Here is an 18447-nt window from a genome sequence, read left to right on the forward strand (position 1 = left end):
GTTCTCAGAATCAGCAAGGGCTCAAAAATCCGAGTCCCTAGGCCATAAGGTAGAAAGAGACCCAGCACGATTCAGGTTAAGATGCACCCTGCATTTATTGAGCACCAGTGGTGTATCACAGAGGCTAGGCCCGTGGATCCCCAGAGTGACTTGTCAGGTGAGCGAGAGTGTCCCTGTTGCACAGATGAGGAAACAGAGACTCGGAGGACACGGGACTCACCCAGGGCAAGGACCCAGCAGAGCCTCCAGCCCCCCCCAGCCCTGAGCACCCGGAGGAGTGCTTTCTGACAGGGGAGCTGTGGTCCTATTGCTGGGGTGCCCGCCCCTGTCCCCTGAGGTCCTCCACGGGGTCCTCCTCAGCAGAGTGTTCCGTGCTCTCCTCCTCCTCCTCCTCCTCGTCTCTCCCCTGGCTCCGAATGGTGGTCTGAGTGCTCTGAATGGTAAGTCATCAGCACAGCAACAGTATCAGTAATACTAAGGGCAGCGACAAGGATCGAGCACTTTCTAAGAGCTCCCTGGAGCTCTGTGTGCCTTGTACTCACCACAACCCCATGGCGGGGGGGTGTTCTGCTATTAGCCCTACTTTGCAGGAAAGGAATCTGAGGCACAGAAAGGTTAAGGCACTTTCCTAAGGTCACACAGCTTGGGAGCTGTGGATTTGGACCCAAATCCTCGCTGGGGGTCGTACTTGGTTCACCGTCTTTAGAGAGAATTATTCGGGAAGCTTGCCCCCTCCACTGTGGGGCGAGGCTCCCCTGGCCCCCCAACTCACTGAGTGACTGAACCTCCCCTGACTGGCATGAGGCCGCTTAGGGTCTCTGTCTTACTTGGTTGAGAACTCAGAGGTCTTCCTGCGGAAATAGAAATGTGCTTTGCTGAGCTTGTAGGAGAACGTGGAGTATATGTACTGTATGACTCTCTGAAAATCTGAGAAACTCAGACTTCTGAAACCCACGGGCCCCGGGGGCTGGGAAACAGGAGTGACCTGGCTGGAGCCCTTGCTTCTCAAGTGACACACTTCAGGCTGCCTCTAGGGGGCGCTCAGGACACATGGTGGCTGCACTGCCTGGCGGTGTGTGTTACTGATTCCACCTCCGAGCCGGTCCAGGTCAGACCCTGGGGCTGGTCTCCCCACTCCTGAAGCAGTGACTCCTCTTCAGGACCTCGTGCGAATCCCTGTCCTCAGATGGCCTCTCCCCGCCACAGGATTCACTCTCCCACCCTCAGTGCTCACCTGGCCAGTGAGAGCCCACGGGACAGCTGGGGAGGGCGTGGTATCCTTGAATGGCCGAGCATCATAGCGTCCGTAAACCCCATGCATCTTCGTTCTAAAATCCTGCCCAGGAGAGACCGGGATGGGCCGTTTCCAGTCAGGAAAGGAAGGAAGGACCGGGGGAGGGGAGGGAAGAAGGTGACCTGAGCAGAAACCAAGGGTCAGACACTTAACCCACTGAGCCACCCAGGCGCCCCAGGATGCTTGCTTTAGACCAGCTGTCAGGCTGTGAGGAAGCCCACGCCAGCTGGAGGCGCCTCAGGGAGGCAGGCATTTGGGCTGTGGACCCCTGTGGACCCAGGCAGGTGGGGCCGTGTGGATGTGTGGCTCCTAGAGTAAGTGGCCGAGGACCCCGAGCTTGGATGTGCCCTGTGTTTGGTCTAATACCCTGCTGTCAGTCTCTTGAAGTTCTTAATAATCACTGAATGACAGGCCCACATTTTCATTTTGCCCTGAACTCTGCAAACCTAGAGGCCTGTCCTGTACACAGACAACAGCCATCATCTACCAGATACAGGAGAGGGAGCCTTCAGCGTGACTTTAGCCCCAGCCACCGACCAGCTGGAAACCCAGGAAAGACCTGCGTAAGAGCACCCAGCTGAGCCCACCAGCCCCGGAACCACGAAAGAGAATTCCAGCGGGCGATAGCTGTTTGAGGGCTCTGGGACTGGCATGGTTGGTCATAGCTAAATGAGCGCGTGCTAGGTACTCATCAGATCGGGTGGGATAAGCAGTTCGTCCCCATCAGAGTGTGGCCATCATTGGCCGGGGATGCTCTTTGTCCCTGTCGACTTCTCTGCTTGTTTTTAAACACCCAAGGGATGCTGAACTTGATTCCTAAATGACAGACTTGGGAAAAAAATCACCCCACCTCTAGTTGTGGCACCCAGAGGCAGATAATTAAAAGAATTTATCAGAATGAGTCTTCAAAATAATCACCATGGCAAAATGTTGCCAATAAAAATGGTTTCTATCAAGATACCTAAAATCAAATTGAGTCCCACATCGTCAAGTAGAACATGGGGCACTTGCGGGGTATACCTCCAGATCTCTCTCCAGGTCGTAGCTCTCCAGGATCTGGAAGGCACTGGAATACACCTCCACCGCTTTGGCGTGGAAGACCATCTCGATGGTGACAAAGTCTGAAAAAATTTTCTGTGGGGAGAGAAGCCCGGATCGCATAAGCAGCACCGTCCTAAGGGGAGTCCTGGGGTCATCGTGAATGTGGACAAATAGGGGTGGGGGCTGTTAGTTGTTCTCATGGGGACAGGTCCTAGGCCCATGTTCCTTTTAATTTATTTTGTTTGAACGGACTATACATTCCCGTTCAGAAGCCGCCTCGCACGGGAATTGTTCTGGGAACGCAGAGGGCTTGTGTTCTGGTGAAGGCTTCCTGGGGGGCATCCTGTGCTCTGCTCTCTCACCTGGGCTCCTCTGCACAGCCTTTGCTTCTCTGACACTGAGGGACGGTGTTTGCAAGGGGACAGCTATGATACCTCTGGCCTCTGTCATCCGTGGGCTAGGAGTGGATCTTCCCAGAGGCGCCTCACCACCAGACAGGCCAGCTCATCCAGATGTAATATGGGCTCCTCTCGATCACATGGTTCTGCTCAGCTCAGCAAGCTCTGACAGAGCCCCTCCCGCATGGCTGGCCCCAGCGAGCGCCCCTCCCGCATGCCAGGCCTTTGCAGAGGGTCCTGCTTGACTCTGGGCCCCGGCAGGACGTAGTCCCACGCAGCCCCACAGAATGGACTCCACAGTGGGCCCATCATGGGGGCATCTGCGTTTTCAGCCCTCCAGGGGATTCCTGCTGCCCGCTCAGCTCCGCGAACCCCTGAACAAAAGCATCCTTACCTGCTTTCACAGGAACCCGAGCACTTTGTGACTGATCATTTTATTAGACATGGGACTTAGACCTGATGCGGTGACCGTCATTATCTCCAGTTCTGAGTTTCTGCTCTCTCAGAACTGGGAGGGCTCTCTTGGTGCTTAGATAAGCACCCCTTTCAAACTTAGTCCCCCGAGTTTAGAGGATGCTGCATGTGTCCACTGGCCCCTAACTGCGGAAGCCAAATCTCAAGTCTCCTTCCAAACAAACTCTTGCTGGCGCTCCACAGAGCCCTGCTTTCAGGCCACATAAACATCAAGTGCTTAATAATGGCCGGTTGGAAATTTAGGTCCCGCCTGCAGCAGAGATGGCAGAACACTCATCACCCCGGGTTCTGTTCTTGTGCATTCGTTTCCCAAATACTGACTGAGTACTCGAAGTGCCAGGCCCTGGACCCGGTGCGGGGACCCAGCAGGGGACAAGGCAGGCAGGCACCACATCATGCCCCATGTGTGCGTGCCCCATGGCACAGATGCAGTACGGGGGGCAGGCTTGGAACAGCAAGGTGCAGCCCCCTCCTTCACTCCGTAATGATTAGCATGTGTCATAGGTCTTCCCCAAGGTGTCCGCTCCCTGAGGACAGGGGCCTTGCTTTCTGGCATGGTGCCTGACACGTTGTAGGTGTGTATTCAACATTTGCTTGATTAATGAGTGAATTAAAGATACAATTAACCCATCCCCCTGAGATCGCTGTCCCTGGAGGGAGCAGAGCCATGAACTAACTTCAGGGCTGGACTGGCCTGGGGGTCCAGGTGAGTTTCCCTGAAGATGAGGTGTTAACTTGATGCAGAGTGTGGGCAAAGCCTTCCTAGCAGAGGGCACAGCCTGTGCAAAGGCACTGAAGTGTGTTGGGGTTTAGTACACTTGAGCTTGGATTGATGTGTCCCAGATAAGGCTGGGCTGGGGCTTCCGGAGACACGGGGAGGATTTCGACCTTTATCCCTCTAGTAAGGGAAGTCATAGGAGGGCCTTTAACCCAGGAGTGACAGATTGCAGCTGCCTTTGGTGAGATCCCTGGGGCTGCAACTTGGGGGTGGGGTTGTTGAGAACGGGTGCAGGGGTCTCTGTGACAGCTGGGGCTCTGGGCCCAGGAGCCTGGGCTGCACTGCAGGGATGGAGAAGGAGGCAACCCCTCTGCCACCTGCTGTGCCGAACCACGGCTTGCTCGGGGGAAGGGCAAAGAGAGGAGGAGGAAGGCAGAGCGAAGGCTGTGGGTCCTTGTGTGGCCTTGGAGGGGGTTGTGGGGACAATGTCTGCCAAATTCTCCTGGTGGGGAGCTGGGTTTGGGTGCTCAGAGGAAGGGCCTTTTCCCTGCAGCCAGGATTAGGCCAAGATAAACTGTCCTGGGAGCCCCGGCTCCAAGCCGTCTGGGCGAACAGCTGTACACACAGATGTGCTCACACACACATCATGGACACACGTGTTTGCATGCTCACACAGATATATACGGGTTCACACACACACGCGTGTATGCAGACACTCCGACGTGAGGCCAGAATACTACTAACGCAGGGCCGAGCCCACTACCTGCAGGTCCTTCAGCTTCTGCTTCTGGAAGGTGTCGATCACCTCCTCCAGCTGGTGGGTGATGCGGCTGGCATCCACTGAGGCCCTCTGCACACCGGTCTCCGCCTGGCTCCAGAGGCAGAAGGGTCATGGGGTGGTTCCTGCCTTTAGACACTCTTCTGGGTCATTTTCATTCTTCCCTTGGGTCATTTCTCCTGCCTGGTGACATCTCTTGCCAATTTGGTCATTGAAGGAAAGGCCAAGTAGGACCATGGTGAAAGGGCCAGGCGCTGCTTGGACAGACCTGCTTCCCAGCTGGGTGACCCTGGGCAAGTCACTAAACCTCTCTGAGCCTCCGTTCCTTTGCTTGTAAGCAGGGGGCAGTAATAACAGGTGCTTCGCAGGGCTGTAGGAATTATACAGCCCGCACCTGCTGAACTATTGTAACAGGTGCTCCGCTTTCAGTAATAATTCCTGCCTGTGGAATGTTTTTAGGTAATTAAGTAATTCATCTGACCCAGCTCCTGGCCAGGCACACGAAGAACATGCATTTTAGAGTCAGATACCCTCAGAATGGAGTTCTGGGTTTGCCCCGGTCTCCCTTGTGTGACCTTGAGCAGGTCCCCTTTCTTGGTCTCAGTTTCCTCATCTGGACGATGGGCATGAGGCTAGAGGTGCCCACATCCCGTAAGCATTCAGTAAGTAGCTCTGATGAGGAGGTGGGGGCACAGAGGGGGTGACTTCCCGGCTTACTGAACAGTGCGAGCGAGGGGACAGAGCCCAGGTCTCCGGACTCCCGGCGACTGCTTGCCCTGCACCTCTGACCTGCATCCGAGCAGCCAGGCACAAGCTCGCCTGGCGGTTTTGTGAGGTCATTCGTCCCTTGCATGAGATTCCGCCTTCCAACACAGACCTGGGGCACTCACCTGGGACTGAGAAGGGTCCGGTCAAGGAGCCACATCAACCAGCAGCCCCAACCCAGAGGACCGTGGTGAGCAATGGCCACCCTGGCCCAACAGCCTCAGGCCTGACCCCCAGGGAAGGATACGATCATTTGTCGATCCGAAGGTGACTTCTGCCTCAGTTTCTCCAGCTTTTCTAGTTGTTTCATCTCGTTCTTCTGGACTTGTTTGAATTTCTTGATCTCGGCCTAAAGGAAAGAGGAGAGCTGTTTCCTGGATGTCCGGGCAGGCCAGACCCCATCGGGCAGGGCTCCCTGCTTACCCGTGTCTGCTTGATGTGCACCCCATAGAGCTTCAGGGGGCAGATGACCTTGGTCTCCAGCCTCTCGACCTGGGGGAGCATGGACACGCAGAGAGTCAGAGCAGACAGGACCCGGGAGGTGCGTGGAGCCTGGGGGCCTGCAGCCTGCATTTAGAGAGTGCTCTCTGGCTGGAGCCTGTGGGGGTTCTGGAAGCCTGAGACACACTCTGCCTTGCCCCTTAGGGTTGTGAGCACCTGCCTGCGCTCAGGGCTCTGCCTCCCGAAGGCTCGGGTAATACCTTTCATCTCACGAGCCTTATTTCCTCACCTGTAAAATGGGTCCACTGGGAGCCACTGGGATCCCAGTTCTCCAGCCTGCCTTACGACTTGGCTGAGGGGACTAGACAGACTCACTTAGAACATGAAATAGCCCGGATTCAGAGCTTCCTGAGCTGTGTGCGGCCCCCAAGGGCAGAGCAGGGTCTGTGAGGGGAATGCCGCACACCTGAGTCAATGCCTAAATGCCAGACCTTGGAGCCCCCCTTCCCTTTCCCTTGGGCTCCTTAAGACCCTGACTGCCGGCCACCACCCCAGGGGTCCTGAATCAGCACGTCCTCATTGTGGCCCAAGATTCTGCATTTCTAAGTTCACAGGTGAGGCTGATGCCTTGAGCGCCAGTGGCAGGGGGATCCCCAGAAATCTTGGCGCGGCGGATGGGTGAGGTGATCTGGAATCACCACCAAGCCCCTTCCTCCTCCTTGTCAAGGTTTATGACCCTGCTGGAGTAGAACACAAATCTTAAATAATAATAAATTTCCCAGGAGTCAAAAAGGAAAAGGGACTTCTCCCCTTGCTTGCCTTACAGCATTTTCTTTTAGAAAACCCGCAACTGTAAATCCCTTTCTCTGTCCCTTTGGGACTTACGTAAACCTTTTTGAAAGCTAAATAAGATTCTTGATGGTTTACAAACTGGGAATGGCAGGCATCTCTTTGAAAAGTCAACATCAAGGAAGATGCGACTCCCCGGGGAGTTTGCTCTGGGGCCTGGCTCCCAGCTCTGCCGACCAGCTGGTGACAGAGATAGAAGCTTTACTCTTCCTTGGGAGAGAAGTGACACAGGTACCACCCAGCTGCCGGTGCAATTCAGAGGTCCTGTGGAGCCAAAGGTGCCGTCTGGTCCCCTGTCTGGAGACCGTGCACGCGGGGTGGTTTCTGTCCCGCTGTGCTGGGGAGCGAGGGTTCTACCTGCAGGCCCTGACGCATGGCCCGCAGTGTGTCCTGTTGTGCTTACTCAGAAGAAAAGCTGGCTGGATCTTGTCTGCAGTCACACGAGGCTTTCCTGGGCTGGCGGGTGATGTGTATTTTTAGTTCTCCCCTAACACGCTGCTGCCTCCGTGCCCTCACCCGCCAGGGTCTTGGGCCCTGGAATGTGCCTCCTGCCTGGGACTCACGGAGCCCGCAGCTACAGCCCTCAGGCCTGGCTTCCGGGGCCCCCTGCCTTGTCTGGTCTTCGTCCAACTGCCACAAAGCCTCCAGGCTCTGGGTCCCATAAAGGGTGGCGTGACCAGGGAGAGAGGGGTGTGAGTGTCCACCCTTCGGGGATGCCTTTGGCAGAGGCAGGTCCTTGAGCTGGGGCCCCGGCGGTGCGTCTCCCACTGTGAGGCCCGACCCCAGCCAGGGGACTGGGGTCCTCCCCCGCAACCCCGCCTACCTCGGCCTGCCGGTAATCCTGCACCTTTGCCAGGTCCTCGGCGAAGTTCCTCATGGTGGCCCGCATCTCTGGGTTCTCGGTGTTGGCAAAGTCGGTGAGCTGTCTGACGAGCTGATCAGCCTTGTCCCGCAGCCGAGCCGTCTTGCGGGTGTAGGCGGCCAGCAACGAGCAGAACTGGCCAAAGTACTTCTCGGCATTGGTCACAGTGTTCTCCATCACCCTCACCTGGCTGTCCCTGGGGAGGACGGGGCCTGAGAGGCTGTTCTGGCAGGTCGGGACAGCGACTCAAGGGTCACCCCTGCATTACCCCCCATCTAGCTGTCGAGCAACCCCCTGCCAGGTGTCTGTCCCCTCCCCCAGTCATGCACATGGTTCTATCCAGGCGGATGTGGGAGACCAGCAGGGTGGAGAGAGGCCCCTCAGACTGCCGACGGGAAGCCAAGGCTGCTTTGACTCCACATCCAGCCTGAGCCTCCCTGGGACCCTCCGGGGCCTTTGATCTTCCCACCACCTCTAGCTGCCACGGCCCCTTCCCTCCAAACTCCTGATTCTGCTCCCTTCCATTCTCCCTCTTCTCCAAAGCCTGAAGGTTTAAAAGAAAACTTAAACTTTTTTAGGGGGCCTGTTTTAGGTTGACAGAAACACACTTTAAGTGGAAAATCCAGAGAGGTCCCATATGGCCTCCCCTCAGGGCGCACGCGGTTTCCCTGTTATTACCAGGGGCTGCATTTTTAGAGAAGCACATAGAGTGATTGGCAGGGACCCTTGAGTTGGCGACGCTCGGAGGAATCAGGCGCCAAAACATACAGGTGAGGGGCAGGCAGGCTACGCGGCCACATTGACAGGGTCTGGCCAGAGGCAGTGCCGTCAGGGACGATACCACAGGGGCGCAGGGTCTGGGGGGCTTGGAGGCACCGAGAGAGGTTTCCCAGGTGGAGCCAAATGAGGGAAAGAGGGAATGGATCCTGTGAATTTGGCTACCCCAGAGCTGTGGGTGATGAACGCTAGAGAAGCAGAGGCCCGATTCTGGAAGGTTTCCTGGGCTTCCCTTGACCTTGAGGTGGGGTGCTGTGGGAGGGAGGGCACCCTTTACCACCACCCGGCCCCAGCAGGCCTGGCTGCCCCATCTCTCTTGGTGCATCAGACCCCCCAAACCCTGCTTCCCCTTCCCTCCCAGCCCAGGCCCGCGCGGGGCCACTCACCTGGAGAGAACAATGCTCATTGTGACCGGAGGCTCCAGCTGTCCTAGGCGAGGGGAATGAGGCCACGGCCCCAGGGGTCCCGAAAGCCAGGGCGGAGCGGGCGGGGCTGGGCGCAGCTGTGCGATCTGGGCTCCAGGGACACTGGCACCTGGTTGCCAGGCAACATGGCCACCCACAGCCACCCTGGGAGGAACCCCAGCTGGTTGCCTGGCAACCTTTCCCCAGGCCAGCCTTGCCAGCCTCGCACTGGCTGGGGGGAGGGGCCCCAGAGAGCCCCCATATCCTTCGTTTGAAGTTGGAGGTTCTGCAGCGCCAGGCAGTGTGGGGGTTCTCTAGCACAGATCGGATTTAGGGCAGCTTGCTTGGGGCTCAGCCATGAGGGGCTGCCGCCCAGCCTTCCCCCAAATTCTGGGAGCAGCTGGCAGGGTCCTAGGATACCTGGTTCTCCGGGAGGGGCTGTAGGGGAAAGCACAGAGGCCATCTGGGGGGTCCTGGAGCCTTGTAGCTGAATGGAGGGGACAGGGACCCCAGCCCAAAGGGACTTTTTTAACATTTCAGTCATTGTCTTGTTATTCTCCCCCTTATTTATAAAAACAGTTATTGCTCATTGTTAGAAAAGTAAGAAAGTAGAGAGAACCCGGAAGGAATTCCCAGACCTCATGATGAAGCTGTACTAAGGTGCATGTTTTCCTGAATGAAGGCCGTGTACCTTTCACCGCATGCACGTTTCACCTAGAGAAGGACGAAGGTGCCAACACTGAGAGGGATAGGGCACGCGGAGGGGCAGGTGTGGTCCAAACACGCCGAGCGTTGGCAGCTGCTGCTGTCGTGGGATTCCCTGGCTGCGTCTGCTCCTCCTGGTGCGTCGGCAGGTTTTCAGAGTGGAGAGCTTTTTTTTTTTCTCCCTTAAGCACAGATAAAAGCAAGGACTTGAGAGTTTACTAAACACAGGTTTAAATCCCAGAACCCAGCCTTGCTATGGGACCTTGGGCATGTCACCTTCCCTATAAAATGGGATTGTGACAGTACCTTGTTGCCTGGTCCTCGTTAGCAGAAAGAAGTCTCTGGTGTGATGGTAAAGGACAGGGCAAGGCCAGACTTCCACAGCGGTTCCGTGCACATCAGCCCAGCGTGGTGACGGCTCCCCCGCAGCGCGTCCTGGGTGCCCCACGCCCTGTGCTGCTGCCTGCCTGCTCCCTACACTTCGCTCTGCCCTGTGTGCCCTTAGGCTCCCCCCTGCAGGATGCTGGGCAGGGCAGAGGCTTCTGGGCCCCCCACTCTGCACACCAGGTCCCGTCCCTCTCAGGTTCTTGGCCCCCTTCATTCTTGGGGCTGTGCTGAATTGAATAGCATCTCCCCCAAAATGTCCCCCTGACACACCTCCGGAAGTGACCTTATTTGGAAAGAGGGTCTTTGCAGATAGAACCAGCTGAGATGGGTCATGCTGGAGTGGGACGAGCTCTAGTCCAACAGTTGGTGTCCTTATAAGAAGAGGAAGCAGAAGCCCAGGGAGACGGCTGTCTGACACAGGGCCGAGACTGGAAGGGTGTGGCCGCTGCCAAGGATGGCCGGCAACACCAGGAGCTCAAAGAGGCATGGAGGATCCTCCCTTGGAGCCCTCAGAGGGAGCTCAGCCCTGCCCCCACCTTGATTTTGGACCTCTGGCTTCCAGACTGTAGCATAAACCTCTGTCGTATTAATACTTGTTTTGGTATAGTGGCCCCAGGACCCTTGCCCGTCCCCTCCCTCCCCGCAGCGCTGCTGTGTTCCCACATGGCCAGCCTCTCTCCCCATGGGGGCTGTGGCCTGCCTGTTTTCTCCAGGTCTTCTGACTTCACACGGGTTCCCTATACCTTGATGATCCCTTTGGTTGATGAATTCCGTCCTGAGCAAGCCTGGCAGTGTCTTGTCCATGTTGAGAGGCGCCACGATGAAGGTGGGTTCTGGATCTGGTCCCTGGTCAAACAAGCATGCCACTCTGTGTCCCTGTCCCTCTACACTTCTTTCTGCCGGCTTCAACACCAGCAAGCCTCTCCTCCTCCTGGAGAAATGCCCCCGGCTGACTCCCCCAACCCTCTTCTCTTCTACTGCCCACCTCCTTAGGGAACTTTCAAACCAGCGGCCTTTCCTCGCTCGGTTCCCTTCACTCCCTCTTGTCTTTCCTCATTGTCACTATTTCCAGGGCCATGGCCCTGGCCCATGGCATCCAGGCCAACAGTCTGCTCGATGGATTTTGGCCTTTCCATCCCCCACAATCCCAAGAGCCAACTCCTTAAAACAAGTCCCTCATCTTTCTGAGCGTCTGGTTTCGTCCCTCTGGAGACCCCAGCTCTTGTAGGGTGAGGAGAAGCTACAAAGGTCTGCAGGCTTCTGCCCTCCTGGAAGGGCGTCTGTGTAGTCGGTGATGGCCACAGGAGGGCAGCAGAGACCCCCTTATGAGGGCCTCTGGGGCACAGGACAGTGTGGTGGGGGACCTGGAAACCCAGCACTGGGAGCACCGCCTTAACACCGATGGCAGAAAGAGCAGTTTGTGGGGGTGGTTGTCAGCGAGAAAGGGCGACGTTTTAGTTCACGTCTTAGAAACTTAAAGGAACTTCGAAAAATGAAAACCACCTTCCCATAGGGCCACATAGGGACCTCTTGCGGCCGGAGAGGGAATAGCTGGGGGACCGGGAGCTGCAGGGCTGCAGGTGCCCCCTCCCGCCGCCTCCCGCCGCCTCCCGCTGCTTCTCCACCCCACCCCCCTTCTCAGGGTCAGGCTGCTCTGAATCCTCGAGAAAAATTGAACACAGCCGCTGGAACGGGGCGGGGGGTGTGTAGAGCCCGTGGGCTCGGTCTCTCTTTCGTATAAACATGTTTCTGCCGAACCCTACAAGGGAGGCAGACATCCTGACCCTCTGCCCAGACCCCAGCATCTGCAGGCTTCTGTCCTGACCCTACAAAGAGCAAGGACATTCTCCTATGAGCCCTCGTGGGGCTGTCACACCCAAGAAATTAACCCGAACGCAATACCCACTCTCGAAATTCCCGTGTCCCACACCATCCCATGTGTGTCCCTGAGTGCTGGCTTTCCTGCTAATTCAAGAGGAGTTGCAATTCCTGCCTGAGTCTATCGGTCTCCTTAAATTGGGAACTGCTCCTCAACCTTGTAGATACTGACTTTTCTATTTTGTAACTTTTCATTTTGAAATCATTTCAGTTGTACAGAAATCATGCAAAACGCTTTCACCCGAATTCCCCAGTTGGGAACATTTTACTGATTTTATTTTGTCTTACCATTCTCTTTCTCTTTCTGTGTGTGGGTGGTGTTCTCTGATCTACTCGAGAGCCAGCTGCAGACCCGATGGCCCTTTACCCAGACACTTCACGGGTGTTTCCTAAGAGCAGGATGGACCTCGTGCAGCCACAGTACAAATGGCGAAATCAGGAAACTAACATGTTTTTTTTTCCTATTATCTCATGGCCTGACTTTGTTCAGAATTCACATTTGTTGTCCCAATAATGTCATTTTGGTCAAGAAGCAAACATCGTTTTTGGGCTCACCTGCTGTCTGTAGCTGGCCTGATCCTGACGTGTGTGTATACTCTGGGCCAGTTGTTTTAGAGAAGATTGCTCCATTCGGGGTCACTGATGTTTCCTGAAACATTGCGTTGTACACTTGGGAGGAGTGCTCAGAGCTGGTCCTTGGTCTGGGCTCAGTCGCTCCTCTGTCTGGGATCAGGTGCTGCTGATGGTCCCCTCCACTCCGGCTCTGGGCTCCTGGTAGGGACACAGCCCTACACGAGCACACAGGTCCTTGCCTCATGGAACTTTCTGTCTAGGGGGCCAAGTCTGGGTTCCTGGCTGGGACCCAGGACAGGCCAGGACTCCTCCCTGAGCCTCGGTGAAGTAAGGATAATAATCATCCGCTCTCATCGTGTCACTTTGAGGTGATACTGGGAAGGATCCTCGGTGTCTGGTTATAGTAACCCAGGGCAGGACGGCAGTGGCAGGTCCAGGTGGGCAGAGGGCCTACCAGGGCCCGCGGAGGCCCCGTCCCCACATGGAGTCTGACCTCACTGGCTCAGGGAGCTCTTCCCTCCCAGGATCCAAGCCTCAGACATTGTCAGTGCAGCCAAAGATTGAATTAGTTGTTTTTTTTCCAGCAGCCACATTACACTGTGCTGACATTTCACAGACTGTGCAAAGCCAGCAGGCTAATGCACAGACTCAGGGTGGGGGCTCAGTTTGGGGCCTCTGCAGACCCCACAATTGGCAGTGGTTTTGTGATCCTGCCAAGCCCCAGCATTTCTTCTGATTCTGAGTCTGGTTTGGGGGATGTGTGCATGGATCTTGGGGGTCGTGCTAAGAGGCAGGGGGGATGGAGTTGGGTGAGGCTCCTCTCCGGGTCCTGGTTGGTGAAGGCAGTGGGATGGACCAGATCCCCTGGGAAATGGCTCCATCCCAAATGGGGAGGCACTGGGGGACATGAGGTCCGCCCAGGAGGGGTATGGCCGAAAGGGGCATTAGAGAAGCCGACGCCAGAGTATTGTTCCCTGGGTGCCGGGCCTTGAATTGGCAGAGGGCAATAAGGAATGGGGCAGAGTGTCTCAGTTCCATGTGCTGGGCAGTCTCTGGAAGGGGTGGGGGTGGGGCTCTCATCCAGACTCTGCCTCCTGCTCTGCCTCCTGACCTCCAGGACATGAGAAAATAAATATGTGTTGTATTAAGCCCCAAGTTTGTGGCCATTTGCTACCACAGCCACAGGAAACCCCCTCTAAATTCCAAGCTTGGTCATCTATCCCTTCTCTGGGTCTGGCCACAGAGAACACAGAGAAACCCTGAAGGGCTGGAGAACTAGTGGCGGCACCTGTCCAGCAGGCACTGATTTTGGCGCCCCCATTGCCCTCATGGGCTTTAACAAGCTCCCCACTCCTGGATGTGGGCCCTAAGCTCCAGACCAGACCCCTGGCACTTTGCTCCTGTTCTTCCTGTTGCCTGAGCCCTGATCCTCAGCCTGCAGAGCCACAGGAGGACTGTGGAGCCAGAGTGCCCAAGTCCAAATCCAGCCCTGCTGAGTGCTGTGGGGTAGTACTCACTCTCTCTGAGCCTCGGTTCCCTGCCCAGTATAATAAGGATGGGATGCGTCTGTTCTACTGGGTTCCCAGGGCATCATGTGAAATAATATCCATGAAGCTCTTTGTCACCATGCCTGAGTATGTCACTTACTCTTCCCATCTTTAAGGCCATGTTCAAATGCCTCCTGCTCCTGGGCTCTTCCCTCTGACTGCAGACAGCCCTTTGCATCCCATGTACCAGGATACAGGTTTAGTCACCTGTAATGACAATACAGTTGCTAAAATTTGCGGGGCTCTTACCCTGAGCCAGGCACTAAGCTAAATAGTTTACATTTGCATATTGATACATGCCACAATTACTATTATGCATAATAATTATCAGTCTCATCTCAGAGTGTGCCCCAGCCTCTCACACAGAGTAGGTCCCCTTCAGCCCCTGTGCACTTGACTGCAGTTCCACCCCCCAACCAAAATATGGTACGTCATTTAGAAATAGCATTGCCACAAGTAAAAGGAAACCCCAAATAATCATAGCTTTAAGAACATGGACATTTATTATCACTTGTGTGATGTCAGGATGTCAGAATTTAGATTTCTTGCATCTAATTCTTCTGTTGGATTCTATTCCTAGAGTTGCCTCATGGTCCAAAGTGGCTGCTGGAACTCCAGCCATCACATCCACCATCTATCTAGTAAGAAAGAAGAGAGGGTCAAAGAAGACCATGCTGCTTTCTTTACTTAAGTTGTACATATCACTTTGTGTTCATATCTCATTGGCCAGAACCACACCACAAGTCATAACCACACCTAGCTGCAAAGGAGGCTAGGGAATGCAGTCTAGGCTGTAGGTCCCCACTTTTGGCAGGGCCCACATCTACCAACTCCCCATGGATTCCATTGGCACGCACATCCTCAAAAGCCCCAGCTTCAGGAAGCTTGATGGAGACTCCTTCGGTCTTTCTGAATGGGAACCCAAAGTCAGGGATCTGGGGAAGTTGGCTGACACCCTGTACTCTCTAGAACTCAGAGCTCATGTGCTGACCAAGCACCAGTGACAGGCCTGATGTCCTGTCTTTCTCCAGGCCAGTGGGTTCCCTGGGCTCAAGATCATATTTGTGGCTTGCCTCACTGACTGTCTGCAGTCTTGACCAAACAATTAGAAGGGACTCTCAGATTTCTTCAAATGAGCAGAAGAAAAGAAAGAAAACCCAAAATATGTTTCCCTTGGAAAACCTAGGGATGATTTCAAAACCTGATGATGCTCAAGTCGGGAAAGGGTTGGAGTTGCTGCTATCTGGGTCCACCAGATAGAAAAGTGCGGAATGCTGTAGGGGAAGGGCCCTGGAGGGGAGGGCTCAGGAGTGGTCAACTTGCCCGGGGGAGACCATGCTGTGTGACCTGGACAGGTCACTTTCCCTCTCTGAATCTCATGTTCTGGTCTGTATGAGGGTGGGACCACGTGTCCTCCCATCTTTGCCACCCTGGAGATCTGTCCCACATCCCACAGCCCCCCCCCCACTCTGACCCCCAAACAGCTTGCCGATGGGCAGAAAGCCCTCATCTCCTCGCTCAGCACCATCCTGGAACGCGAGGCTCCTGAAGCTGGGCTCCATTTCCTCTCCTTCCTTCCTTCTGCTGGACTTCTGGACGCACAGACATTTCTGTAGAGCAGGACAGCCTTACCCTCCCAGGCAAAGGGAGCATGTAGGAGCAGTTAGCTCCCTGCCAGGGAAGAGAGGGAAGGGTGACGCAGAGCAGGAAACCCCAAGACACAGCTTACTCATATTTTTTTTTACAAAGCACTTCCCCCTAATTAGAGAAGATCCAGAAATATAGGTAGAGAGAGAACAATCATACTCCCCCATCCAGAGGTATCCATCAGAACCATGTGGAAACATTTCTTACCATCTCTTCGGTGAATACAGTCTCCTACTCTTTGCATATTGTAGGCATTTCTGGGTTCTGCACAAACTCTGCATTGGCATGATTTTTGTTATTTTCCACCTTTTTGTTAAGAAAGATTTCGAGTATATAGATCAATGGGAAACAGGATGCCGCAGTCTGTCAACCCACCATAGAGGTTTGGGAAAGGTCAGGTTTCTAACAGTGCAAAAGCCAGCCCAACAGCCTTGCTGGGCGCTCTGGGCCCCTAAGGATGGGGGAAGGTCTCCAGGAGCCTGTGTCCCATGAGTTCGGGACCCTTCCCCTCAGTGGGAGGGAATCACCAGGGCGTCCCCCTGCCCCCCACCAGTGGGGATCCGGTGCCAAGCGCTCCCAAGTTTTCTCCAGCCACATCTCCACAACAGCTAACTGGTAGGATACCACCACCGACTGGGGGGGGGGGCACCTGTAGCCCCCATGGCTGGCCACATGCCAAAGCTGGCCTGGTTGACATTTCCATAGTTCAAAGCAAACAAATGGGGAAGATCATGGGAAATGCTACAATACACTCACCAAGTGTGGCTGATCCCAGTTAAAAAAAATTCCCGAACTGCTGATCTCCTTTGCCTTGGCCAGGGTCATGTGTCTCCTCTTGGGTGCAAAGTGGCAGTGGCTGAAAGTGGTATTTTGAAAAATGTCCTCGTTTGGCAAAACACAAAGTTGGCAACCCTATGTTGGTCCCCCAAACTGAAGGAAAGAACGAATCACTAACGTGCGGCGTTCAGAGCCGTACTGGGGACTGCCATCTGGTGTATCTCTTTGGTCTCTCGCTTACCGCCTGGCCTGTCCCAGGGCCCACCCGTCCAGGGCCTCCAGAAGGTGGGGGAACAGGACCACCTGGGACGTAGGTCAGCCTCGGAGGTCTGTGAGGGGGAGGGGGAAACCCCACCCGGTGGCAGGGATCCGGCTGTGTGGGATGACGATGTGGCACATTGATGCCCGTTTTCCAAATGAGGAAACTGAGTGGGAAACGGTCTGTCCTGTGCCTGAGAAGACCAGAGCCAGCGCCAAAGCCCGAGCCTCACCTCCCCACTATGTCTTGATCCCACCAGTCAGGAAAATGCAAAATAATAATCCGGGGAAGCCCATGCAGACTCGACAGCTCACTCTTGGGCCAAGTCAGGATATTTTTTTAAAAGTTCCCCAAATGGAGGTCTTCCTATCACAGCATTTTATTCAAATAAGGATTCTGTAACACACACACACACACACACAGCTATGAGCTCAAAAGACAGCTGTCCCTTCCAGCTGATGTGTTCTAAGCATGTGGGGTCCTTCGTGCCTCTGTTTTGAGCTCCTGGTAACTTCAACCTGTTCCTCACCGACCCCCAGCCCACCTTTTGGGGACCGCCACAGCCAAAGTGCTTGTTTCGAATCCTAGCTCTTCTGCCTCCCAGTCGGGCGACTGGACCAGTTCTGACCTGCTCCAGGCCTCAGTGTCCTCACCTGTAGAATGGGAATAGGAAGACAACCGCCTTCCTTGTCGAGGGTCAAAACCACCACCGCAGTCTGACAGCGTCTGGCGCAGATTAAAGGCTCCTAAGTGTCCCTGAGCAGGGGGATGAGCAGGGCCTTGGGTAGAAGCTTCCTGGTGGAGCTGGGAGCACAGTGGATATGAGCCAGTAAAGTGGGAAGGCACCCAAGAGCAACTCTGCTGACTTCAGGTTCCACTGAAGCCCGCGGCCACCGTCCAAGCCGCCTCTGTCGGAGGGAACGAGAGTGACCTCCCTGCCGGCTCCCCGATCCCATGGGGACGACTCCGCGCTGCTGGACAGAACTTCTTTCTTGAAACAGTAAGTGCTGAGCGCTTGCGTTTCCTCTCTCACAGGGCGGCCTCAGCACATCCGCCTCGATGAATTGATGTCCCGCCACATTTGGCTGAGATGACCGCCTCCGAGGCCAAGTCGCGGGGGCTGGGCCCCAGCCAGGCCAGGGCACCATCCAGGAGCAAAACTGCAGCACTGGGGCCTGGCCATCACCCCCACCCCGAAACCAAGGCCCTCCCTGGGCGGTCACTGTGAGGATGGGGTCCGCCTGGGCCAGGCTGAAGCCGCAAGTTGTCGGAGCAGAGCTCTCAAGGACTTGGAAATTTCCACATGATGCCAACGTCGCTGTGGCTTTCGGACGTCTCACTGATAAAAAAAAATCTTTAGATCAAAGCAGCACGCAGTCAGGATTCATTCGACACTATTTTTGTCAGGAGCAGCTGCTCTGGGCTGGGCCCCGGGGACCGCGGGGGACAGGACAGGTGCGCTCCCCGACTTGCTGGAATCTCAGGCTGCGGGAGCTCCCCTAGCTGGAGCACCACAGGAGGACTACATTCTACATTCGTAAGAGCAGGGAGGGAGGGAGTTCAGAGCCGAGAGGGGTCACCCCAACTGCCATGGTTGGAATCAGACAGACAGTAACCTGGGGGGTGGGTTTGCAGGGAGACCAGAACCCAAGTGCACTGCCCGCGGGCGTGGAAATGGGGGCAGCCGCCCTGGCCCTTCCTCCAGAGGCTAAACACACGCTAGCCGCGTGACCCTCCTAGCTATCTGTCCAAGACCGGTGACAGCGGCCACAGAAATGCGTTTGTGAACATTCACAGCAGAACTGTCCACAATAGCCAGAAAGTGCCAACAGCCCACGTGTCCACCCGCGGGTGAACGGATAAGCGAGTGTGA

At 55.6% G+C, this 18447-nt stretch overlaps 1 protein-coding gene across 9 annotated transcripts; it reads right to left on the bottom strand.

The window, feature by feature from the left end:
• Positions 1 to 75: 75 nt before the first annotated feature.
• On the bottom strand, positions 76 to 17890 carry CIBAR2 (CBY1 interacting BAR domain containing 2). 9 transcript variants are annotated; one of them, XM_032323831.1, is made up of 13 exons: positions 17228 to 17890; positions 14403 to 16372; positions 13992 to 14098; positions 12327 to 12420; positions 8784 to 10739; positions 7582 to 7816; positions 5892 to 5960; positions 5716 to 5817; positions 5594 to 5599; positions 4689 to 4793; positions 2315 to 2428; positions 1235 to 1336; positions 76 to 433 (listed from the first exon to the last, which is right to left on the bottom strand). In XM_032323831.1, the coding sequence occupies exons 5-13, from the start codon at positions 8801 to 8803 to the stop codon at positions 305 to 307; spliced, it is 882 nt and encodes a 293-aa protein (XP_032179722.1). In that variant the 5' UTR covers positions 8804 to 10739; positions 12327 to 12420; positions 13992 to 14098; positions 14403 to 16372; positions 17228 to 17890; the 3' UTR covers positions 76 to 304. The 9 variants fall into 9 exon arrangements, with proteins under 9 accessions (XP_032179722.1, XP_032179714.1, XP_032179717.1 ...); XM_032323823.1 differs by having other exon boundaries at positions 14403 to 16394; XM_032323826.1 differs by having other exon boundaries at positions 14403 to 16394; positions 16557 to 17890.
• Positions 17891 to 18447: the final 557 nt, after the last annotated feature.

This window comes from Mustela erminea, chromosome 19 (genome assembly GCF_009829155.1).
Source record: "Mustela erminea isolate mMusErm1 chromosome 19, mMusErm1.Pri, whole genome shotgun sequence".
NCBI lineage: Eukaryota > Metazoa > Chordata > Mammalia > Carnivora > Mustelidae > Mustela > Mustela erminea.